This window comes from Rhinopithecus bieti, unplaced genomic scaffold (assembly GCF_001698545.2).
Source record: "Rhinopithecus bieti isolate Rb0 unplaced genomic scaffold, ASM169854v2 scaffold_1930, whole genome shotgun sequence".
Classification (NCBI taxonomy): domain Eukaryota; kingdom Metazoa; phylum Chordata; class Mammalia; order Primates; family Cercopithecidae; genus Rhinopithecus; species Rhinopithecus bieti.
This window is the reverse complement of record NW_016803813.1, coordinates 1,497,077-1,524,400: the sequence shown is the minus strand read 5'-3', so window position 1 is coordinate 1,524,400 and position 27,324 is coordinate 1,497,077. Positions and strand designations below refer to the sequence as shown.

General features: G+C 34.5%; 1 protein-coding gene across 1 annotated transcript in view; it reads left to right on the top strand.

The window, feature by feature from the left end:
- The window catches only part of FAM174A (family with sequence similarity 174 member A), a 48,822-nt gene that overhangs the window by 7,919 nt on the left and 13,579 nt on the right, over positions 1–27,324 (top strand). The window contains exon 2 of the mRNA XM_017854247.1: positions 14,307–14,441. Within this exon, the coding sequence (XP_017709736.1) occupies positions 14,307–14,441 (135 nt within the window). The remainder of the gene's footprint in view (positions 1–14,306; positions 14,442–27,324) is intronic.

Genomic DNA, 27,324 nt, shown 5'->3' with positions numbered 1-27,324 from the left:
GTATCAAGACTGCAGTGTGTCATGATCACACTACTGCACCCCACCCTTCGTGACAGAGCAAAACCTTGTCTCAAACAAACAAACAAACAAAAGTTAATGAAAAATAAAATGTAAAATTCCAGTCCATTAGATACACTAGCTGCATTTTATTTATTTATTTATTTATTTATTTAGAGACAAGATATGGCTCAGCTCACTGCAACCTCTGCTCCCGAGCTCAAGCCATCCTCCCACCTCAACCTTCCAAGTAGGTGGGACTACAGGCACATGCCAACACACCCAGCTAATTATTGTATTTTTTATAGAGATTTGATTTTGCCGTGTTGCCCAAGCTGGTCTTGAACTCTTGAGCTCAAGTGATCTGCCTGCCTTGGCCTCCCAAAGTGCTGGGATTACAGGTGTGAGCCACTTCGCCAGCCGACTAGCCACATTTTAAGGACTAAATAATCGCATGTTGTTAGTGGCAACTGTATCAGACAGAAAAATGCAGAATATGTCCATCATTGCAGAAAGTTCTATTGGATAGCACAATTCTATGGCATTTCATGGGATAAATGTTCATACTCTTTAATTTAGTATTTAATTAGCTCCTTAATCAGATTCTTTTTTTTTTTTTTCTTTTTTGACATGGAGTCTCCCTCTGTCGCCCAGGCTGGAGTAGAGTGGTGCAATCTGAGCTCACTGCAACCTCCACCTCATGGGTTCAAACGATTCTTCTGCCTCAGCCTCCCCGAGTAGCTGGGACTACTGACCATCATTTTTTATTTTATCTTGTCTTCCAATCTCCAGCAAACTATATTTTTATGGAAGTACATTTTTCAAGGAGTGGAATTCTCTGCATTCTTTCTTTCTTCTCTTGTTTAACTCCTGGTTGTCTCTGAAGATGAAATGGAACATGTACTCTACTGGGAAGTCTCTGTGATTCCAGACCATTTTGAGAACACCTGTATTATGACATTATTTCCAGTGGACTATAATAGTTGGTTCTGTTTCTATCTTCTTTTCTACACTGTTTGCTCTTTATGCCCTTATTTAGAAAATAGTAAATTTTCACGTGTTTTGTGAATTAATATCAAAAAGAAATAAGAAATAATATATCAGCTTGATATGGTGGCTTATACCTGTAATCCCAGCATTTTGGGATTCTAAGCCAGGAGAACTGCTTGAATCCAGGGTTTGAGACCAACCTGGGCAATATAGTGAGACTTCATCTCTACTAACAAGAAAAAAAGAAAAAATTAGCTAGTTATGGTGACCTGTGGCCCCAGCTACTCAAGAAACTGAAGTGAATCACTGGAGTCCAGGAAGTCAAGCTCATACCCCTGCATTCGTACCCCTGCATCCCAGAAACAGATGAGATCCAAGAGACAGAGAGAGAGAGAGAGATTGAGAGAGAGAGAGAGAGAGAGAGAGAGAGAGAGAGAGAGAGAAGAGGAGGGGAGGGGAGGGCAAAGGAAGGGGAGGAGGAGGAGGAGGAAAAAAGGAGAGAGAAAGAAAGAGAAAGGAAAACAATAGAAAAGAAATACTGTATGTGAAATCAAAACATGTAAATGCAGATTAGAAATGTGAGGTAGCTATGTGAGAGAGGTGTTAACATCAATCCTGCAATAATGTAGTCATTTTAATTCATTTCAATTCCATACTGGAACCTCATGATATATGGTTGTGCAGAGAAGTCAATTTTTTTAACAGGTGTATATTATTTGCATGTATTTACCCAAGATAATGTGTAGATTATTCACCAATGTATATCTAACATGACTGCAGTCCTAGAGGTATTAGAGTACAACCAGAAAATGCGTTCCTCTGTAATTGATAGAGGTTGAATGTGGGACACAATGGAGAAACTAGATTGAGATGCTTCTGGTGAGTTATTGTAAAGTTTTTCTGAAAACAAAATCAATAGCATTTGAACATTACTATCAACTGGTAGCAATGCTCAGGTGGTATCTACCAATACACTCTACCAGTGTTCCTGGACCCATTGCTACAGCAAGCATCTGTTCTAACTAGATGGTCCTTATGCCCTGCCAGTTGTTAAATAGCTAAATATCTTGAGTGTCACCTCTACTCCTACTCTTCAAAGTTCTTGAGTTCTTTTGTCATGATCTCCAGTGCCCATTGTGGTATTTCTCTTTATATTATTGCATTTGATTTTAATTTTATCTTTGGTGAAGACTACATTTAAAAAATTACTTAGGTTTGATCTTTTCTAAAATATGATAAATATGATAAATTTTGAAATTGGGTTGAAAGATATGTTGGTAATTTGCATTGTTAGTATGGTATAAAACATATCTACAGAAATACTTAAATCATAAATTGAGAATCTTATAGTAATTGAAATCACTTTCTTAAGAAATCAGGTTTTCCTTGGCATTTTGGAGAGATTTTATTACTATATTCTTTAATAATCCTTTTATTTTCTGGAAGAAGAAGTTGGTATAGAGTTGAAAATTGGTAGAAAAACATGAAGATGTTGACTGTTGTAAGATTTTGATTGGCATGTAATGTCAATTCTTTCTGTATAGCCAAACTGTATTATGCTTTTGTAATGTAAAAGTGATAATATATACTATGATTTGACTTTAGTTATACTGTAATTTTATGCATTCACCAGTCATCTCAATAGTAAAGCAAAACATCCAAAAGATAAACTGTCTCTGCGTTTCTGTGCTAATTAATTTACATACATAGGAGCATATGTGTAATTTTCCATGCATGCCTTTATTCCTGTAGTTAATATAATAGTTTTAGTTTTAACTTTTTAATTACTGAAATCCATAGAACAAAATTCACATTATTAATATATGTTACATGTTAATAAAATGTATGACATAATTTTAACCTTGTATTATCACTTACAATTCTTGTTTAAAGGAACTATTATTTTTCCTGTCATTATGTATACTGTAGATACCTTGATTTTATATAGATGTTTACAAAAAACCTTATAAAATTATTTGGTAAATGTTATCTTATTTCAGCCTCTACTCTGAGGTGAATAGATAATTTTTCAAATTAGGAAACTTATATGAGAAGCTATGTATTTTAATCAGTATAGTACAAGCTACAGTTGAACGAACAACTTCAATCTAAATGCCATAATACAATGAAATTCTATTTCTTCTTTAAGAAAATTCAGCCACAGAATTGGGCTATCCTCCAAGACAGTTGTCCTCCATGTGTTAACAGCAATTTAGCTGGCTTTAATGTTTGGTCTTGCCATGCCAACATATGTCCTTCACAGTTGTCAGAGCTTGGTGAAAGACACCAGAGAATGCACAGGAGCTTTCAAACGCCTTAACCTAGAAATGGCACAGTTACATCTGTTCATGTTTTATTGACCAGTCCTAGTTATGAGGCTACTATGGGAAGTGAGTAGGTACTATGTGTAGGGGGCAGGGGAATGGAGGTCAATATTTGATGAACACTAGTAATATCTGCCATATGAAGTGATAGACCAAAGGTCATATTGCTGGAAGAGTGCCCAAGCTCCTGCAGAACTCAGAGTTTGAACTCTACTTTTGCCATTTCTTCTATATTATTCAGTGAGTTCTTGAAGTAATTGATTGATTATATGTTTACTCTTTCATTGGTATGAATTTGAATCTTAAAAAATAGTAAAACAAATTTCTATTGAGCCTGGAAATAATACACAGTTAATACTTTTTGCCATTAGCTTGGTCTGCACTATCTCCCTTTGCTATCTTATTAGTTATATGCACTATACCAGATACACATTGATACCCATTGCAAAACTATCCCAATTCTTCAAAAAGTGATGCTGCCATAAACAATCAACGAAATGCATCTACACCTTTTTTTTTTTTTTTTTTGAGACGGAGTCATCAGCTCTGTCGCCCCAGGCTGGAGTGGCAGTTGCCAGATCGTCAGCTCACTGAGCAGGTCCACCTCCCGGGGTTTAACGCCATTCTCCTGCCATCAGCACTCCCGAGTAGGCTGGGACATTCCAGCGCCCGCCACCCTCACCCGGATATTTTTATTTGCGTAGATTTTATGTACCCGACGGGGTTCAGCCGTGTTTATAGCCCAGGAGGCTCGAATCTCCTTGACCTCCGTGATCCGCCCGTACTCACACACACAAGATCTGATTACAGGCTAGGCTTGAGCCACCGCGCCCGGCCTACTCTTTAATTACTTGTTTTTATTTTCTTCTTGCTGTCCACTGCTTACTGTGTAGATGTTTTTCTATCCCATGGCTTCTGGCTTCTCTGAGTTTTTGCTTTCTTGTGATCTACTATGACTTGTCATACTCTTTATTCTACATAATGTCATTTTGACTCCTTTAGTCTTTATCACCCATTACAACTGACTTATGTTCATGTGTGCATATATATGTGCATATTTTCTTCCATATTGACTTCCCAAAGTTGATATTCTGATTGGTTTATCTTATCTTTATGAGCTAGGCCACATCATCCATCACAATCTACCATAGGGATTGACAGTCCTAGTTTAGAAAGGTGCTTATCCCAGGCTTGTATTAGTTATCATTGGAAATGAGTGATTTGTCATGGTAGAAAATATGATTAACCATTTCTTCCCATTCATTAAAAAAGTATGAGTGGAGCAGTTTTTCTGAGGTCTAGGGACAGTGGACATGACAGATTCCATGATACCATGTCTTGTGCATTGTTTTAATAATGTAGATTTCCATATTGTTTTAATGGTGGGATCCTAATATATAAGCTAACTAAAAGCAATAATGCACTGATTGGCCACTCGTCCACAGAAACCTAGGACACTGAAGAGCCCAGTTTGAAAACAGTCGTGTTCTTCAAATTCGGCTGCCAAATCTCTGAGAAAATGTGATGGGAATGATATGATCTACAAGGAGAAAAGTGTACTAAGCTGAGAAAACAAGTATAAAATGAAGCTGTGAAAAGTTAGTGAGCTTTTTGGTGGCAATGTTATTTAAGATTGAAAATTTCTGATAAAATATTTGATTGGTTTATTCAAAGTGGAGGGATTGCTGATAGAACCTGCCTGAAAGATTCTTAAAGAGTATCACAAGGAAACATACATCCAGATGATATACAATAGCAATGTGGCTCAGATAAACTAATATGTTAAGTGTCCTTATCAGTTAGGAGGTTTTTAGCTATAAATAATAAAATATCCAATTAAAAGTGAGTTTAACACAAGGAAATATTTTGTCGTTGTCATTTACTTATCATGTATATGAATAGGCCCAGGTTTGGTTCAGTGGCTTTGGGAGATTACAAGAATTCCGTACTTTTCCACACTTGCCTTTCTGTAGGATGCCTACCTCTCCTCTAAATATTATGTTCTCACTCAATAGTATCTTAAGTAAGAAGGGAGGCCTTCTCTATCCTTTTGTTTTGTTTTTTAATCAGGGAGAAAAATCTTTCCTGGAAACCCCACTACCAGAGACACGAACTGCTTCATCTGCTTACTCCTAGACAATGACTGGCAAAAGGAAAATTATATTTTCATGATTGGTTTGAATCAATTATTATGGCCATTATGTACTCCTTAGGGCTGGGATCTCTAAACAAAATCATGGTTCTGTTAAGCCAGAAGAAGTTGCCTCTAAACAAAGCAGATTCTATTACAGTGATCAAAATTAAGAGAGAGACTCATCAGAACAGCAACTAATCAAAACAACATAATTATACTTGTTAATGCAAGTAGCTGCCAGGTTATTATTATTATTTTTACTACATAAGGATGAATTAGAAAATATAGTTCAACTAAAACAATTATCTAGTCTGGTATAATGTGAGATAGTTGTTTTGAAGTTTAGCAGACTGTTTTCACCTAATTTTTTGACCTTCATTAAAATTACTTAGATTCATTAGGAATACATTTTGTCTCAATATTTTAAAACACAGACTCAGTAGTCAAATTACTCGTGTATGAATCTTAGCTCTACCATTCACTGTCCCACATTTAATTTTCTCTAATTTCTGCCTTTCTGTGGATGAAATGAAGGCACTTAACCTATAGGATTGTTATGAGGATCAGGTAATATTTATGAGCTGTTTAGCTTAATGCCTGGTGTATGTGCTTGCACAGAAAACATCAGCTCTTCTTAATTGCATGTTTTTGCATCTGGAATTCCAATTACAATTTATCTGGGAATTTTACTATAATGTTTTAATACCTCTGTCTCATAAACTATTAATATTATCACTGTTTTCATTTTTGTACTTTAATTTTCTCGCTTATGAAATAGAAGCTTTAAATATATAGATATACAAATATTGTTATATATTATAAATATTTGTATATTTGTATTATGTATAACTTAAATCTCTGTGTATTTATATATATTTATATATATATATGTGTGTGTGTGTGTGTGTATGTATCTATGTATATATATCTGTGGTACCTGACTGCTAAAGCTATAATCAGCAAGATGGTAGAACTGACAGGGCTGTTGATAGAGTCAGTGTAAGGGAAATGAAAGGTTGGTAATAGAGCCAGTGAGGGGCTACAAAGGATGAATCTTGGGGGGTACTGAACTGTAGATAGGACTTTAAGGTTGATTGGGAAATAAATTCATGGTAAATTTTTAGAAATGGAGGTCAGAAGAATTATCAAGTCTCACATCCTGAGCCTTAGGGCCTAAAAGGGAAGACAAAGTAATTCATGTCAAGACAAAGAGGAGATATGACAAGGAAACTAGGTGTTACATACTTTCATATGGAATACTTCAAAGCCAAACTATATAACACTGATTTAGGATTTACTTTACCTGGGGGTGTCTGCTAACATGCCCTCAACAGGAGACAAACCTAAGCACAGGAACTGATTGTATGTACTGAATTACAAGGAGTTGGGAGAGAAAAGGTATCTATCAAGGAAAAGAAGGTTGCAGTGTCCTGAACATACATGAACATGCTTTTGATTTTTTTGTTGTTGTTGTTGACCTTTGGGTGTTAGCAGTAAACACTTTATTAGAATTCAGCAGTAGCAGGATACCTCGTTGGAGGAACTTTCTAGTTAATGATACACGTGGTCAAGATTGTGGTAGGGACAGAGCTTGATACCTATCAGGCTAATGGAGAGGGCTTTTAAATAATATGAAAAAATGCTAAAGGAATTCAAAAGTATAATCTGCAAACTTCAACATGGAGTCACATACATTTTAATAGCTCCTAAGAGTTTATGTCAAGGTCACTAATTATAATGATCCTGAGAGGTTAAAAAAAGACTTTTAAAAAATTTCATTTTCTTCTGTATAGGATGACAGGAATATCTTTAGCATTGAATATGGTTCCATATAGAATGCTGAGAAATTAAAAGTAGTACAAAAAGCCAGTTTGGCTTTTGAAAGGATAAACTTGAGTTATTTGTAGTACATATGAAGGAAAACTGTGTTTTTAGAATATGGTAAATTTACATACCAAAAGGACAAAATAAAACTCCTCAGCATAGGATACAAGCTAAATATTAGGGATTCTAGTTGGATTAGAGTATGACAGTTGCCTGGACCATACCTAAAACATCCTAAATGAAATCTTAGAGCTCCTGATGTGAGTACATGTTGAATGTTTTAAATATCCTAATACTTTTTTTTTTTTTTTTTTTTTTGGTCCTGAGTCAGAAAGCTGTTACCTCCAGAGGTTCATATTATGATTTTAAATTTGGCTAGCTCCCTTAGATTTTGTTGTGGTATGTATCTGGAAATGATGTTTTTTCAGGCTTGTTTTATTCCAAGGGTGATAATTTATATATAAAATTTTAGATATCTTTCTTATACAGAGAAAATGGAAGAAATATGGTGCATCTATATATTTTAGTCAATTAATTTATTTAGCAATACTTATCAGGCATCAACTTTATGGCAGAAGTTGTGTGCTGTGGCTACTGTGGTGAATAAGAACAGATACAGCTCCTGCTCTCACAAAATCAAATGTCTGGTAGGGATGACAAATAGTTACTTAAATAAGTATGCAAGTAAACTGTTCATAAGCACTTTAAAGGACATGTATATAGTTTCAGTGGAAGCCAGTAGTAGACATCTGTGACCTAGTTAGGTAGAACAGAAAAGGATTTCCTGAGGAAGTTATATTTAAGCTGACAGCTGAAAGATGAGCAGGCATTCACACAACAGTATTGTGGTGGGTGGGAGAAGAGTGTGAGGCCAATGGCAGAGAAAGCACGGCCATCATGAGGGACTGAGAGAAGGCTATGTGGCTGGAGTTCAGAACCTGGAGTGGGATGTGGAGCAAAGAATAAGATGAGGCTAAAGATGAAAACATGGTCCATCCTGTGCTCATCTTTATAGGCCATATATTATAGACTCATTACTTAATGTTGAGTAATAGGAAACTATTGAAGGTTTTAGAGAATGAAGGGAAGGTTAATGGGTGACCAGAGTAGGCAGAGATAGTGAATTAGGAAGCTATTTTAATTGGCAGAGGAAGAGATGAGAGGACAGCAGTGGTATGGTGAAGCAATATAAATTAATTTAAATTATTTTTAGGAAATACAATCAATAAAACCTTGTGATTGTGGCAGCCGTGGAGATACACTAATCAGACCTCCATTCAAGAGAACGTGCTACAGGAAGCAAAGTTGGTTGACATCCTCCTGCTGTCGCAGATTTGGGTCCATCACAGCATTCATGCCAGGACAATAACCCCTAAACTTGTCCCTAGCCGATGGCTGAGTGGAGCAGAACCTGGCCATCCTGACTAACAAGGACCTCCACTAATGGGCAACCTTTGCTTACAGACGTGTCACTGGCCTGGTGAAGACTCTTCCAGAACTGCACTTCAAGCTACAACTCTTTCTAGCTGGTCATCCTTCCTTTCTACTCTTTCACAGGTGTCAGACCTCTATTACCCAATGTAAGATCTCCTTATTTTCCCTTTTCTCTCTCTCTCTATCCTTCACAGGCCCTTCCCTAACAGTTCTCTTATGTTCTATATTAGTTTGTTAGAGCTATTGCAAAAAAGTACAAATGGATTATCTTAACAGAAATTTATTGTCTCACAGTTCTGGAGGCTAGAAATCCAAAATCAAGGTACTGACAGGGCTGGTTCCTTCTGTGATCTGTGAGGGAAGGATCTGTTCTAGGCCTCTCTTGATCTTTTTGATGACATTTTCATGTTCACATGGCGTTCTGCCTGTGTGCGTGTCTGTCTCCAAAATTTCCCTGTTTATAAGGACATCAGTCACTTTGGATGAGGGCCTACCTTAATGATCTCATTTTAACTTGATTACCTCTATAAAAACCCTGTTTCTAAATAAGGTCACATTTTGCAGTACCGGGGATTAGGACTTCAACATAAGAATTTTTGGAGGACACAGTTCAACCTGTAACATGCAGACACATCCCTTATTAGTATCTGATTCTTGAAGAAGTGGAACTAACAACTGATGGATTGGGTTGTGGAAATGGGGAATAAAGATGAGAATGATGTCAAATTCTTCAAAAGAATTTTGACTATGTGTCATATATTCAATAGGGTTGGACTTCCTGATGATACAATTGTGGTTCTCTAATTTTTATTCATTTATGTTTCAGGGGTAAAGAAAGTTTCACATTTATTCTTGGTCATTAGTTTACTTTTTTCTAAAAATAGTCAAGAAAAAATTTTGTTTTCGTTATAGGTTATTATTTACTGTTTCATCGTTATGTCTAACCACGTAAGGGAGTGTGTATATGTGTGTGTATAGTAAATAATATATTCTTCAGGCTAGCTTTGAATGTTCTACAAAAGAAATTAAGGAATAATATTACCCTACAGATGCTTAGTTAAAAAAAAAAAAAAGAAGGGAAAATATCAAATCAGGTAGATACAACAAATTACAGCAAACTTAAATCAGGTGGATATATCAAGCCACAGCAAGTTACATTGATTGCTGTTCTCCCTTTCATAGAGCAAAAATGAAATGAAATGGAATTTTATTCATTTGTGCTTATTTTATGGGGCATCATATATTTTTACGTAAAATTTTATCAAACTTACTTTAGTGATTTAGTTTTATTTTGATACTCTAACTTATATACATGTTATTGGAAGAGAAATAGTTCTTAACCAACCTGAGTGTATTGGAACATTAAGGAATCTGCATCTATATTAAGGCAGCTATTTGAATATTAACTTGAATACCTAGAAAGCATCTGACCAGGATCATTTATCTGTGCATACCAGGTGATGAGTGAATATAATTCTATATGAGTAATCATATAGCTTTTTTCTTTTGCCTGTTCAGGCTTCCATACTTTCCTCTGTGCAAATGTGTAAAGTCTCTATTTTTATTTTTATTAGAAGCTGGCAAAATTTGTTTCTACATTTCCAAATGCATTTACTATGTCTAGTAGAAAAGTGTGCATATATTTGTCTATATCTACATGTGTGTGTATAATATATATGTAATTGTCAACACACATGTAGATGAGTTTGGGTGTCATGAGCCTAATGAAGACATTCATTTATAAGAAAAGAACCATGGCTATTAAAATTGCATAAATATTAAAGCTCTCGTTTTGTTTTTTTGAAAATAATACACAATGCATATTAAAAGACAAAGTAGCCTTTTACTTAAATTTTGGTGTGTTTTAATGTGTATTTTATTTTATACTTAATGTTTGTTAGTATTTTCAATAGTATTTGTTGAATCACCCAAGTTATTTGAAAGCTTTATAATTTTTTTCTTTTTCTTCCTTGCGATGAATCACCCCATATAGTAATAGAGTGTATGTGTTTTATTATAGTTGATGTTTTTATGTGTCCATGTAGCTGTATGACCACATAATTATCACTCCCTATATCTTTGAACAGTGCAAAGACATTTTTAGAGAAATTACATTTCTAGTTTAAATTTTATTTAATAATATACAGCATTTTTTACTCATTCTTGGATGAGTCGGTACATATACTAAAACAGTAAATTCATTTAGATTAGAACTGCATCACCCATTTCTTTGATGCCTAACAATATTCTGTTTTTATATATGAAATAGGTTCTTGTTTCTAAAGAATTTGGATTCATTTTAAAAAGATAGTATTTACATACACATTTAAATTAAAGGATAGAATAAAGAATAAAATGTCCAAACCAATGCAGCCAAATGTTTAGGCTATACACAGATAGGGAAAATAGTATTATTAGGCAAATTAGTTTGACCGCTTATTGTAAGATTAGGAATCGTTAAAGACTTTAAATGTAGAGAAGAACATAAGATGAGCAGAATGTTAAAGTCTTTAAGACCTACATTCATATAATTTTTTGTTTGTTTGTTTTAAGACTAGCCAACCTGTCCTGTGACTAACAATGACAGATTAACATATTAACTGTTTGATATATATGACCTGGGAGAATCTAGTTTACTTCCAAAAATAATTTCACATGACATTAACTTTATTGACTAAAAATGTCAAAATGTTTGGAACCCATATGGTTTCAAAAACTGAGCAAAAGACTGACAAAAGGAAAGAGAAATTTTAACTCTCAACATCCTTAACTTATATTTCCAACTAGTTTCACTCACTCTTATGTAATCACTTTTTAAAATCAAAGAATTGCATGCAGATATCATTAAATGATATGGTTCAAAAGCACGAATAATCAACTAACTTTCCTCTAGTTTTCTGTCTCTCTCTCTCTTTTTTTTTTTTTTTTTTTTTTTTTTTTTGAGACAGAGTCTTCACTCTGCCGGCCAGGCTGCAGTGTAGTGGCTTCATCTCAGCTCACTGCAGCCTTTGCCTCCCAGGTTCAAGCCATTCTCCTACTTTAGCTTCCCGAGTAGCTGGGATTACAGGTGCACCCCACCGTGCTCAGCTAATTTTTGTATTTTTACCAAAGACGGGATTTCACCATGCTGGCCAGGCTGGTCACAAACTCCTGACCTCTGGTAATCCGCCCACTTTGGCCTCCCAAAGTGTTGGAATTACAGGTGTGAGTCACTGTGCCCAGAATGTTTTTCTATTTCTACTTTCTAAAGACAATACATTTATTATTTCTTTTCTTTGTTTGTTTGCCAATTACTTTCATAAGTCTAAATCAGAGGTTAGCAAAGTGTGGCCCACAGGCCAAATTCCTTCCGCTGATGTTTTTGTAACGCCTAAGAGCTAAGAATGTTTTATCTATCTATCTATCTATCAATCATCCATTTATATATTTTAAGGGTGGTAAACAAAACAAAAATTTAAATGAATACGTAGCAGAGTGTGTCCTACAGGGCATAAAAATACTATCTATTTTTTTACAGAGAAAGTTTAGACCTCTGGTCTACATGGTGTGTGTGGGTGTGTGGGCAAACATACACACACACACACACATACTTGTTAATGTAACAACCTAAACATACTTAATTTCTCACTATGAAAGAAAGAGTACTTTGGATTTCATACTGCTTCATTTTTGCTAGTACTAATATTTACTGACGCTTTCATTAGTTACATTTGTAACTTTAAATACTATGCTAACTCTCTGTTTCCTGTGCCATCACTTTAGACGTGTATATAGATAGCTCTATAGGTAATGACTGGTGGAAATTTTCTTGGTTTGTGTTCACACTTAGTAACATTTTGTAAATTTTAACCCTGAAACCAGGCACTTTACACCCAGAAGCTAATATCATACCTGTTGCTTAGTAAGACTCAAGTATTTGTTTCAGGTAAGTTTGTTTTTTTTTTTTTTTTTTTGAGACGGAGTCTTGCTCTGTCGCCCGGGCTGGAGTGCAGTGGCCGGATCTCAGCTCACTGCAAGCTCCGCCTCCCGGATTTACGCCGTTCTCCTGCCTCAGCCTCCGGAGTAGCTGGGACTACAGGCGCCCGCCACCTCGCCCGGCTAGTTTTTTGTATTTTAGTAGAGACGGGGTTTTACCATGTTAGCCAGGATGGTCTCGATCTCCTGACCTCGTAATCCGCCCGTCTCAGCCTCCCAAAGTGCTGGGATTACAGGCTTGAGCCACCGCGCCCGGCCATCATGTTGCTCTTTACAGTTAATGTTATAGCCCAGGTGTTTCTTATCCCACTTATGTCAAACAGAGTAAATCAGAGTTTATGTAAACTGATTTTGTGATAACTGACTGAAATATTTTCTATTTTGTTTTCAAACTCCAATGGACACTCTTGTGAAACACATTTTGCTGTGTGTGGAGTTGAAGTTGTTGCTTTGGAGATGACTTAGCCATTCCTTACAGGGTCATAGTTTTGGTCGCCAAGGTAGAAGTCACTCAGACCCTCAGCAATTAATTGAGGAACATCTTAATTGATACATCACTATGCTAGAAAGTGGTTATATAGTGGTGAATAAAACAGTCTTGGTTGCTGCCCTCAAAGAACTTACTGGGAGAGACCGATGAATGAACACCACATAAACATACATCAGCACATAGGAATGCAAATTAAGGTAAATGATTTGAAGGAAAAGAACAAGTTGTTTGAGACACAAACTGGAAGTAGGACTCTAAATCTTGAGATTTCATACATACAGCTAATAATAATGAATGTTAAGCACCCTTGAATCTTTTCAATTTCACTAAGCCAGTGGTTCCCAAACTTGAGTATGCATCAAAAGCCTAAGAAATGTTTGTTAAAACACAGGTTTCTGGGCCCCATCTTCAAAGTTTGTCATTCACTAGGTCTGGGCTAGCCGTGAAGATCTGCGTTTCTTGTAAGTTCCTAGGTGACTGTGATTCTGCTGATCCAGAGAACCACATTGCAAGAACCACTGATCTCAGATAATGGTTTATATCACATTGGAATCACATGTAGAACCTCAACAAAATATTGATATTTAGTTCTTTTTTGCTGTACATTTTGATTCAGTTAGGGCCTAAACATGGGACTTCAAAAAACACTCCTAGGTAATTCTGGTACGCAGCTAGAGTTGTGGGGTATCAGTTTAGTCTGTGAACATGCATATACATACAGTTTCTTAGAGGGACATCTAAACAGTGGTAAGAAAGCATGGAGAACATGGGGAAAAGGCTGGAGCAGAAGATTTCACTAAAGAAGTACCTGACCTAAGCCTTTAAAAGTTAAGACTTAAAGTACAGTACCTTACTAAGGCTTAAAAGTTACTTGTCGACACCATCAGTTGACACAGGGAGAAGAGAGTATGTCAGAAGAAACAGGCGATGGCACATAAACATGTAGGAGTAGGTTTTGTTTCATGACGTTTAATCCTAGGTGGTAAATTTGTTGCATATCTGAAATGTAACCCTTCTGATATTGAGTGCTTTCTATGTCAGAAACAGAATAATAATTTATTTTACAAATAAATATAAACTAAGGATCATCTATGCCATATTAAATAATTTGTATTCATTAATTTGTTCTATTTGATAGGATGAGAAGAAGAAACCGAAAGACTAGGAGATACGGAGTTTTGGACACTAACATAGAAAATATGGAATTGACACCTTTAGAACAAGATGATGAGGATGATGACAACACATTGTTTGATGCCAATCATCCTCGAAGGTAAGTATTCCAATAGTTTAATTCCGTGAATCAGGAAGCAAGTCCTTGAGAAGTAAACTGAAGAAGTAAAGTAGACTTTCATTTAACAGCTTATATTCCAACACAGTTTCTTCAATTCTGTTTATTGAAGTTCTTTTTGCTATCTACCCCATAGCTCACATTCACATTGTTTTGCTGAAATAGATACAAACAATAGAATACCATCTCAAAATAATTTTTAAAAATTTGTTTTTTTTTAATATTTTATTAAGTTCAGGGGTACAAGTGCAGGGTCGTTACATAGGTAAACTTGTATCATGTGGTTTTGTTGTACAGATTATTTCATCACCCAGTTATTCCCTAGGACCTATTAATTCCTTCATTCTTGCAATATATATTAACTTGGGTGTGTGTGTGTGTGTGTGTGTGTGTACATTTGTTGTGTGTGAGAGAGAAATACTTAGTAAACTTAGTTTCCTTTTTGTATTCTGAAGATATTTTGTTTTTAGTTGAGTTTTAGTGTTTGCAAATAGTGCTCCCTTGAAGAATTGGGGGACTCATTGTTTATGGTCTGATCATATAGCTGTAACATCTGTACTGAGATCTATTCTCACTAAGTGTTTAGACCTTTCCTAAGAGATTTAGATAAATAAAATGACATGAGTATAGAATAAATGCCAATGTAAATAGAATGGGAAAAAAGGCAACAAAGATTCAACCTAATAAGGAAAGCCATCTTGGAATCCAGAAGGATTACTGGGTGAAGGAGAATTAGAGTGCAGAGTCAGGTACAAATGCAAAGAAAACAAATCTCTTAGGATTACAGAAAAGAAGATGACTCAACAAAAATTGGACTACTAAGTCCTATATATCTGTATCTATATATCTGTCTATCCATCTATCTATCTAAGCTGTTTATATATGCACACACACACATTTAAAGGAAGTTTAAGTAATGCTGATAATTTACTCATTTAATGAAAATATGTTCATCAAGTATACATTTTGATAGTATTACAGCCTGAGTAGGCAAACATGAACAAAACAATTACATCTGTCCATTAGGAACTCACTTTCAATTAAAGACACACATAAGATGAAAGAAAAGGGGCAGAACAGATATTCCATGCAAATGGTAACCAAAACAAAGCAGGGGTTGCTAAATTTTTATCAGACAAATTAGATTTTAAGTCAAAAACTATCTCTTGAGACAGAAAAAAAAGATCATTACATAGTAAAAGAGTCAATTCACCAGGAAGATATGACAATTAGTGTGACTCTATCAGAGCACTTAAATTATAAAGCAAATATTGACAGATCTGGAGCAAGAAATTGACAGTCATGAAATAATTTATGGTACTTTAATATCCTACTTACAATAATGAATAGAATATCTAGACAGAAAATCACTAAAGAAACCGTTGACTTAAACAATACTATAGAACAAATGGACCTGACAGACATATACAGAACTTTGCACCCAACAGCAGAAGAATTCACATTCTTCTCAAGTGCTCGTGGGATGCACTCTGGGATAAATCATTTTAGGTCACAAAAAAAGTCTTAACAACTTTAAGAAGACTGAAATTATTCCAAGTATCTTTACCAACCTCCATGGAGTAGAAATAGAAATCAATAACAGCAGGAAAACAGGAAAAAATATAAATATGTGAAAACTAAAAGATATAGTTTGAATATACCTCCAGGCCAAATCTTGTGTCAATTGTAACCCTCCATGCTGGAATTGAAGTCTTGTCAGAGATGTTTGAGTCATGAGAACTGATCCCTCATGGCTTGGTGCTGTCTTTATGATAGTGAGTTCTCATGAAATCTGGTTGTTTTAAGTGTGTAGCACCTGTTCCTCCTTGCTCCTGTATTTGCCATTTGAAGTACCTGATCCCATTTCACCTTGCACCATGAGTAAAAGCTCCCTGATACCTCCTCAGAAGCCAAACAGATGTCGGCACCATGCTTGTATGGTCTGCAGAACCATGAGCCAATTAAACCTCTTTTCTTTATAAATTACCCAGTCTCGGGTATGTCTTTATAGCAACAAAAGACTGGATTAATACATTGAACAACATACTCTTGAGCAATCACTGGGTTAAATAGGAAATCAAAGGGAATTTTAAAAGCTATTTTAAGACCAAAAACAAATGACATAACAAAACTTATGGGATGCAGCAAAAGCATTGCTAGGAGAGAATTTTATGGCAATAAATGCCTATGTTATGAAAGAAAAAAGACTTTAAATAAACAACCTTGCTTTACCCTTTAAGAAAGTGGCAAAATAAGAACACTTTAAGCCTAAAATTAGCAGAATGAGGGAAATAATTAAGATTATAGTAGAAATATGTTACAGTTGAAAAAAATGAGGAAATTTAATAAACTTAAGATTTTGTTTTTAGAAAAGATAAAATCAATACACCATTAGCTAGACTAAGCAAAAAATTAAAAGACTCAAATAAATAAAATCAGAAATAAAAGAGAAGAAATTACAACGGGTGCCTCAGAAATTAAAGAAGACATGAGACTATTATGAACAATTATATGCCAACAAATTTGATAACCTAGAAAAATGGATAAATTCCTAGAAACATATAATCTATGAAACTTGAGTCAAGAAGAAACTCAAAGTCCAAACAAACAAGTAACAAATAGGGAGATTGAATCAATAGCCAAAACTTTCCAACAAAGAAATGTCCAGGACCATATAGCTTCATGAGTAAATGATATTAGACATTTAAAGAAGAATTAATACCTGCCCTTCTCAAATTATTCTGAAAATAGAAGAAAAGCACTTTAAAACTCATTTTATGAGGCTAGTATTACCCTGATACCAAAGCCAGATGAAGGAAAGCAAACTACAGGCCAATTCCTGGTGAACATAGATACAAAAATCCTCAATAAAATGCTAGTTACCCAAATTCAGCAGCGTATTAAAATAATGATACACCATGATTAAATGGGATTTGTCCCTGGAGTGCAAATATCTTTCAACACATGCAAATCAATGCAATAGAACACATTATTAGGTTGAAAGAAAAAAAAGCCACAAGATCATTTCAGTAGACACAGAAAAAGCATTTGACAGTGGTATCCACATAGACAAATGGGGTTGCATCAAACTAAAATGCTTCTGCACAGCCAAGGAGATAATCATCAGAGTGAAAAGGAACTTAAATAATGGGACAAAATATTTATAAACCATATATATATATATATATATATATATATATATATATATATATATATATGAGTTAATATCCAAAATATATAAGGAATGCATATAACTTAGTAGACAAAAATCTCACATAATCTGATTTTAAAGTGGGCACATGACTCTGTTGGTAGGAATGTAAGTTGGCACAGCTGTTATGGAAAACAGTACAGACATTCCTCAGTAAATTAAAAATTAATTACCTTATGATTTAGCAATTTTGCTGCTGGATATATATCCAAAGGAAATCATTATTGCATAGAGAGAGCTGCACTTCCATGTTCACTGCAGCATTCACATTAACCAAGTTGTGGAAATAACCTAAATGTGCATTGACAGATGTATTAGTCCATTTTCATACTGCTTGGAAGAAATATCCGAGACTGGGTTATTTATAAAGAAAAAGAGGTTTATTGGACTCACAGTTCTGCACGACTGGGGTGGCCTCACAATCATGGCAGTAGGCAAAAGAGGAGCAAAGGCACATCTTACATGATGCCAGGCCAGAGAGCATGTGTTGGGAAACTACCCTTTATAAAACCATCAGATCTCATGAGACTTGTTCAATATCATGAGAACAGCATGGGAAAAACTTGCCCCCATGTTTCAGTTACCTCCCACCAGGTTCCTCCCATGATACATGAGGATTATGGGAGCTACAATTCAAGATGAGATTTAGGTGGGGACACAGCCAAACCATATCAACAGATAAATGAATTTGAAAAGTATGACATGTATATATATAAATATATATATGAATATATATAATTACTTGTATAATATACTACTGAATATTATTCAGCCTTAAAAGAAAAAAGAAAATCTGGACATTTGCAACAACATGGATGAACATGGAGGAATTTATGTTATTTGAAACAATCCAAACATAGACAGATATGGCATTATCTTCCTTATATATAGAATCTAAATAGTCAAGCTTATAGTAGTGAATAGAATAGGGGTTGCCAGGGGTTGCAGAGAAGGGAAAATAGGAAGATGTTAGTCAAGGGATCCAAAATTTTAGTTATGCAAAATGAGTAAGTTCATTTATGCAAGATGAGTAAGTTATGCAAGATGAATAACTTGTATAACAATGTGAATATAGTTAACAATACAATACAGTATTGTATACTTTTAAGTTTGATAGGAGGGTAGATGTTAGTTGTTCTTGATACACACAAAAATACAGTAATCGCAAGAGGTGATGGATATGTTGATTAGCATGATTGCCGTGATTGTTTCACATAGTATGTGCACATCATAACATCAAGGTAAACACCTTAAGCATATCCAATTTTTATTTGCCAATTATACCTCAGTAAAATTGGAAAAATAAAAAGTTCATGAAACAGTTGTAATCTATGCTAATCATCAATTCTATAGGCCATAAAAAGTCATTTTGAAAATTTTAAGAGACGGGAAACTTTGACTACAAAGTTATGTTTTGAAGGTTACCCTGACTGCGTGGGTTGAAGGAGGCCAAGATAAAGAGTAAGGTGACAAGAAAGAAAAGTAATTAGATGGTACAAAGGCATGGGATGACTTGCATTACAGATACAGCAGGAAAGGCAGAGAGGAGTGAATTATTTAAGCAGCTTTGGAAAGTATTAATTACCTGCCCTAATAAACATCTTAACCAAGATGTAGGTCCTGTTTTCAGAGTGAAAGAGCAAGAATTGGTTATAATAATGATAAAGCATGTTTCAGGGATAAGAATGAAATCATTTTGAGTTATTTAGTAATTTGACCCAATTTACTCAATAAATAAGGCAAAACTTTAATATATATCTAAATAAAGTGACAGGAACAGGACATTACTATTTACCTATTCATTAATTCATCCAACAAATGAATGATGTAGCAGCTATTTACTTGCCAAGCACTGGTCTAGGTGTTTGAGATACATTATAGAGCAGAACAAAACAAAATTTAAAAAATTCTGACTTTGTGAAATTTGGCTGCTAGCGGGGAAAAGATGAGTTAGAGAGGTTAACAGTTTATTTTTCATCTTCAGTTTTCCTTCTATATCTATCTGATTTTTTTCTTCAAGAAGCATATATTCACGCGTTACTTTTTTAAAAATCCATTTTGTCTGGAAATAATTTTAAACTTACAGAAAGTTTACAAGAATAAAGACAGTACAAAATATTCTATACTTGTTTTCCAGACTTACTAGTTATTAGCATTTTATCTTATTCTCTTGAGTGTTCTTTTTTTCTCTCATAATACGTATACAGAAGAATTCATTCCTCTCATTTTGTATTTATCTGATGTTCTGATATTTCCTCATAATTAGATTCAGGTTCCTCATTCTTAGTTGAAATACTACTTACTTCATGCTAGCTCCTAAAGGTATCATATCTGGAAACACAGATGTCCACTTGTACTTCATTAGCAGTGATAATTTTTATGCACCTGTTTAAGGTTTTCCTCAATTTCTCCATTGTGTTAATGATTTTTCCCCTCTGCAACTAATGAGGACACATTTTACAATCATGAAAATATATTTCTCATCTAAATTTCTCCCCATGTTTAACATCTATTCATCACAATTCTTGCCTGATCTAATCTTCGTTATGAAAGTTAGAACACAATTATTTTCAAACTTCATTATTTCTTTTCTGTTTGCCAGTCAGCATTGTCATTCTCCTATAAGTAAAAACCTTCCCTTCTTCCTTGTCTATCTATCATCAATATGTAATGATGATTTTCTCTTTTTCAAAGGTTCATAATTCATTGCTGTACTTATTTTAGTGCACATGTGGTCCCAGATACGGTCAGTGGGAGCTTCTTCAAAATGGTTTCTGTCCTTGTAACTCTGTCCCATTTTTTTAAAAATACCTCCTTACTTTCCAGCCTCACCAGATGTTCTAGACCCTTTTGGATTCAGCCTTGAAATCAGGCATTTCTCCATAGAGCCCTGGTTTCTTTGAATGGGCATTCAGTAAACTCTTTGCAACTGGGCTGGCTTTGTTTCTGGGCCTTTCAGCACACAGTTCCACTAAATGTATGTATTTATGTATTATTTATACATAAATACACCTGGTGTCCATGTGCTTGCATATACACACATATATGTGTACTTTAGATATTATCACTTCACACCTGCCATTCCAGTTTGTCTCTACCGGGTTCTTTTTGGCCTGCTTCCTTTCCATAATTGTGTTTTTCTACTGTCATGAGATCTCTGACTTCAGTACTTCTACTAATCAGTTCAGTCCTATAATAAAACTGAATTAGTTTCTGAGTTTCTTTGCCTATTATAGAATTGCGTTGCTTAAAAAAAAAACTTTCTAAAAAAATTTATGCAAGTTTGCAATTTTCTCCTCACTGTCCCATCATGTCCAGTACTAAGGATATATAGTCAGATACTGTGTTCATAAATAATTTGCCTTAGTTCTTTCCCACACTCCTCTTCAGTATGCTCATAGTAGTCATTAGAAATATAATTTAATTTAGTTTAGTTTGCTTTCTGTTTTAGGTTTCTTCTTCCTTTCCTGTTTTTGTTTTATTTTATAAGGAAAACACAGACATGCTTCTAAAAGTTAATACTATACATAAAATTTAAACACAAACAAATATATACAGACACACACAAAAGTTGTAGTCTCTCTTGTATACTTTCCACTCTCTATTCCATTCTTCCCACCTCATCCTTTGAAGATAAACACCTTCATTATTTTCTGGTTTATCTTCCCTGTAGATTTTTTGGTAAAAGTTGACAGAAACATGTATTTCTTAGGTTTACCTCATTTCTTACATAAGATGTAATATGTTATATATGCTCTATTATACTTTTTTGTTGTATTTGATATTTTCTATAAGTCATGCCATATATATATATATGCATTATACTCACTATAGAGTAGTATGTAAGTATAAGTCATGTCATTTACTATGTCATATGTATATGAACATATATGACAGAGCTAAGTATTACTCTATAAAGGCTATTATATATATATACTTATTTATAGCTGCATATTCAATAGTGTCTATAGCATGATATCTATGGTTTATTCAATCACCTACAGTTTGACATTTAGGTAGGTTTTAGTTTTTTAGTAATTATAAATAGTACTACAATGAATAACTTTGTGCAGATGTATTTTTGTATTGTTAGAGGCAGATTTTCAGGGTAAATTTCTGGGAGCAGAATTATGGGTCAGATAATGTGAAATCAGTTTTAATGATGAGGAATTCAAGATGCCTATAAGATGATATCCCACTGGGCAGAGCAAATTGGATAGATTCATTCTTTCATTAAAAGCACCGATTAAGTACCATGTGCCCCAGGCACTCTACTAAGCTCTGGGGATGCATACAGTAGTGCACAAAAATGGACAAAATGCTCAGCCTCATGCATTTAACAACAACAAAATATATATATATAGATATATAGATAGATAGATAGATAGATAGATAGATAGATAGATAGATAGATAGATATATCTCCACAATGCAGAATGAAGGAGTCTTAGATATTAAGTTGGGATTCGCAATTTTGGGTTTTTGACTAAATCAGGAATAATGCTCTTCTCTAAGCCAGATTTCCTCTTCTCTTTTTAAATGAGCAATAAGGATGGATATTTCAGGGCACAAAGAAGCAAAGAATGGTCATACAGTTTTTCTATTCTCCTTTTATTCTCTTCTTGAAACAATATTAAACATCATTTAAATTACACTCACACTGGATCCTAGATATCTGGGCTATTTTTTTCAGTCTAAGCACAGAGGTCGGGAATCAGGGTGAGTGTAATTTGGAGAAGGTGACCACATTTCTACCATGTAACAGCATTTTTAAAGAGGTGTGAGAAGAGATGTGTTTATTCCTGTTACCTTCTGTGGCTTAGAAATTTTTTCTACAATGAGATATACATTCCAAACACCATTACTTTATTTGACGAAGGACCCTATCTGACTTTTTAATTCAATGGGCAGAACCCTATCTGATTTTTTAATGTTGATATTAGAGGCTAAACATGCATTACACTATCACTTCATTAAACATTTGTAACTTTTCTTGTGTGAAACCTGCACACTGATCTTATTGTGGCTCACTTTAGTAACAAATGATACCCATGGTTAATACCATTTTCCCCCCAGTAAATTGGAAGAAAAAGTCTATACTTATGTGGATATATAAGATCTCTTTAGGCACTGAAAGAGGAACTTGACCAAGGATTTCCCAGAACGGCTATATAATGCCTACATCGTAATCTCTTAGATCCTGTAAATTTGTTCAGTTACATGACAAAGATGGCCAAAGATTGCAGAGGGAATTAAGATTGCTAATAGGTAGATTTTAAAATAGTTGTATATCCCAGATTATATGCATATTGTATATCAAATAATTTTTATTGCCGTAGCATTATAGGAAGTAAATATCAGATAAGGCTAGCCCCAATATTAAGTAGGTTAGCTGTCAGTTTTTTTTGTAGATATTGCTTGTTAGCATAAGTAAATTTCCTACTATTTCTAGATTGCTAAGTTTTTATCATGAATAGTTTTGAATTTTGTCACATACTTTTTCTGCGTGTACTGATTGTTTTTTTCCTTTTAGTAAATAAATGTGGTGAATTTCATTAATTGATTCTTGAATGTTAAACCAACATAATATTCCTGAGACAAATCCTCCTTTGTCATGGTATCCTTTTATATACTGTTGGGTTCAATTCACTAATGTTTTCTTAAAGTGTTTATAAAGACACACATACATGTGTGTGTATATATATATATATATATAAATATACGTGTGTGTGTCTGTGTCTTTTATAGTATCTTTATTTGAAATTAGGGTTTCTGTTTCTCATAAAATGTGTTGGGAAGTGATTCCTTTGCATCTATGTGTGTACAAATGTGTGTAACACTGCTATTATTTCTTCCTTAAGTATTTCATAGAACAAATGAGTGAAACTGTTAAGTGCATGGACTTTTTTATTGGATGGGAAGAGTTATTTAATACACATAGAGCTATTCAGATTTTCTGTTACTTCTACTTCTAATGTAATTGTAAATTGCTTTATCAAGAAATTTCTCCATAAAATCCTGGATTTTAGAAAACAAGTTAAGTGGTGAATTATGTGCATTTAATTTCACATAAACTGCTTTTCGTTGTGATTAAGTATAAATAATAAATATATAAATATATAGAAATATTTATTTAAATTTATATTTATATGTTCCAGTAAATATATAAATATATGTACTTCAATATATAAAGTATATACTTAAGTGTGTATATGTATGTGTGTATATATATTACTTTACTGTTACTTTATTATAAAGTAATAGAAAGGTCCAGAAATGTGGCATCTTTTACTGTTGTTATTGTTGTCAATAAATCTACTTTCCATTGCCAAGATTGCTACAAATACCCTGCAATGGAAAGAGTAGGTTTTACAACCATTTTTACAGCAAAGTCTCTGGTGGCTATAGTTACATGTGTTATATGTTGCTGTACTGATTATATTGGCCACATATTTTGTTAACCAAGGCAAATTAAAGTCAGCCATCAAAGAATATCAGGAAACATATAACTGTTGCTGTTTGGGTTTTACCATTGAACTGAAAAGATGATTCCCTTGCTGACTCTGATATTCCTGATTATTATTATTTTTTTCTAGAACTGTTGAAAGTTTTATAGAAGTACTTTAAAATATTGTCGATATGATTTAATAAATAAAACAGGCCGGGCGCTGTGGCTCACGCCTGTAATCCCAGCACTTTGGGAGGCCGAGGCGGACGGATCATGGGGTCAGGAAATCGAGACCATCCTGGCTGACACAGTGAAACCCCGTCAGTACTAAAAATACAAAAAAATTAGCCAATCGTGGTGGCGGGCGCCTGTAGTCTCAGCTACTCAGGAGGCTGAGGCAGAATGGCGTGAACCCGGGAGGCGGAGCTTGCAGTGAACCGAGATCACGCCACTGCACTCCAACCTGGGTGACAGAGCAAGACTCCATCTCTAATAAATAAATAAATAAATATATACATACATACATAAATACAAACAGTTCAGTAGTATTTCTGCTTAAAGAAGTCATATTAATCTGTCTAAATAAATGTAGTAAAGTTGATTCAAGTAAAGTTTTGTGTTTTTTTTTTTTTTCTTAATAGAATGTGACATTTCCTAATAAAACAGCACTTGAGCCAGTTTTAAACTCTCCGAAAACGTCCTAACTACATGGTTAAGACAGCCTTGTATAAACCAATCATTATTTTTATGTGATCAATGAATTCTATATGTGAGCACAATGTACCACTGAATTGGATTCTAAAGGACAAAGAAACATACAGTTCCACAGATTTCCAAACTTATAATTTTTGTTTGTTTGTTTTTGTTTTTTTGAGACGGAAACTTGTTCTGTCCCCCTGGCTGGAGTGCAGTGGCACAATCTCGGCTCACTGCAACCTCTGCCTCCCAGGTTCAAGCTGTTCTCATGCCTCAGCTTTCCAAGTAGCTGGGACTACAGATGTGCGCCACCAAGCCTGGCTAATGTTTTTTATTTTTTGTAGACATGGAGTTTCACCACGTTGGCCAGACTGGTCTCAAACTCCTGGCCTCAGGTGATCCACCTGCCTCAACCTCCCAAAGTGCTGGAATTACAGACGTGAGCCACCGCACCTGGCCTCAAACTGAAAATGTTATTTTTAAACTGATGACTCGTTCCAGCTTTCGCTCTTGGAGTAAATATTTTATTAGAAATTACTAAGTCCTACTTCAGTTATCTTAACTTTTTAGCAATAAAGTTTTTGGCTTTACTTCTGTTGCTGTTTACTTCTCTCGTTATAATTCTTCACCCAAATTTGACTCTTACTGAATAAAAATTAGCAAAGAACCTACATTCTGCTGGGGATATGGGGCGGGGATAATATTCAAATAACTAAAAGCCAGAGCAGAAAAGAATATCTAAGTAAATGGTGCAGTTTTTCATAAAAGGAGTTTTTATTTCTGGCCTGGACAGAGTGAAGTAACAGAACTACAATAGGAGTGATTGTGACAGCTGCTTGTTAATAAAATACACCCTTAGTGCAGGATGTATCAGAGATTATGCTAGGATCTAAATTCACTATGAAATAATTAAAAACATTTCTTATAGAGTAGTTCCTATTGTTCTTATTTGAAAGATAGGAAAACTGAGGCTTAGTTCAAATGGCTTCATCTGCAATATCCTGCAATCAATCTCATTCCATTTGTTTAACATTTATTTGATTTATACTACACCTAAAGAGGATAATTCTAGATTCTGCTCACTATGTCTTCTATACTACCACTTGTATTACTGTTAATTTTCCAAATACGTAGGTCCCAAAATAAAGCATGTAAGTAGTATGATTTGTCTGCCTTTTCAATTGTAGTACAGAATATAATTAGTCTACAGTATAACTTTTAATAATTCTTGTGAGATCATCCCTTACTGGTGCTGTCTTCTTGTTTAATGGTTTTTTAAATTAGTCCCTCTTCATTTTCAAGATTCTATCCACAGAATAACAGGAAGCAAGTCATTTCCAGAGAGGCAAATGAATTTCCTTGCTTATAATTTTACAAAACTAGTTTTGTAGTCAGGTTTTCTGAGAGGGGTGCTTTTTAATGTGGTCTTAAATACATCAAAATATTGTTGGTCATTAAGATGTGGGGTATTTTCTCTGTTTCTTTATATTAAATTGAACCATATGAAAACACCAATATATGGTTTAATATAAATTTTCTAAAGGAAGTGTGTTTTTTCATGTAACAGAATATCACAGATAGAGGCCTCAGCAGGCACAGTACTCAAGGGTCTTGCTCCTCTCCTCTGTGATTCCCTTGGTTCTGCTCATTGTTCTGTATTGGTTTTATTCTTAGGTTGATAAGAGGATCGTACTAGCAGTTCCTATAATTACAACCAGATGGTAACTTTAACTGGAAGTCAGGGCCACACTCTTTTATGTATCTTATGTATTTCTTAAGAATGAGAAAGGTTTCCATAAAGTCCTCCAACACAGTTGTTTTTTATTTTTATTTTTTTCACATCCTTGTCCAGGATTAGATTATGAGATCATTCATAAACTAGGACCTGGGGAGGAAAATGGAAGTACCATGATTAGCTCAGACTTATCAGTTGAGGTGGAATAGATATTGAGTAGCAAACCACCATTCCACCAACTATGTCTTGTATGTTAACCATTGAGGCTCAGTACAGTCAAATGGGGAAAAATTGTTGGTTTCTGGAAAAAAAGTTTGTGCTGCTTAATATAACTTTTATTGAATGTGCTATTGTTACCCTAATTTTGTTAATTAGAAGCATTTTTTTTATTTAGTTGCTGAATCATTTTGCACAAAGGAATTATAAAACTGAAAAACAAATCTCAGTTCTTGAACTGTTGGTAGAATTTTCAGCTTTTCCAGAAAAAAAAATAAAACTGATGAGGAGTCAGAGGCCACATATGCTGACTAAAATTACTATCGCTTTTCTCAAAGCAAAATGGAGACAAATTCTCATAAGCAATCTGAAGAAACACAAGTTTAAAAGAATGCTTTACAGCATGAAACAACAAATGGAAACAATACCTTCTTGCTATTTTGTTTGATTTAGTAAATTTATTTTTAAATTACCCTGATTTGATTATTACACATTTTATGATTGTATAAAGATATCACATGTACCTTACAAATATGTAAAACTATTATGTATCCATAAT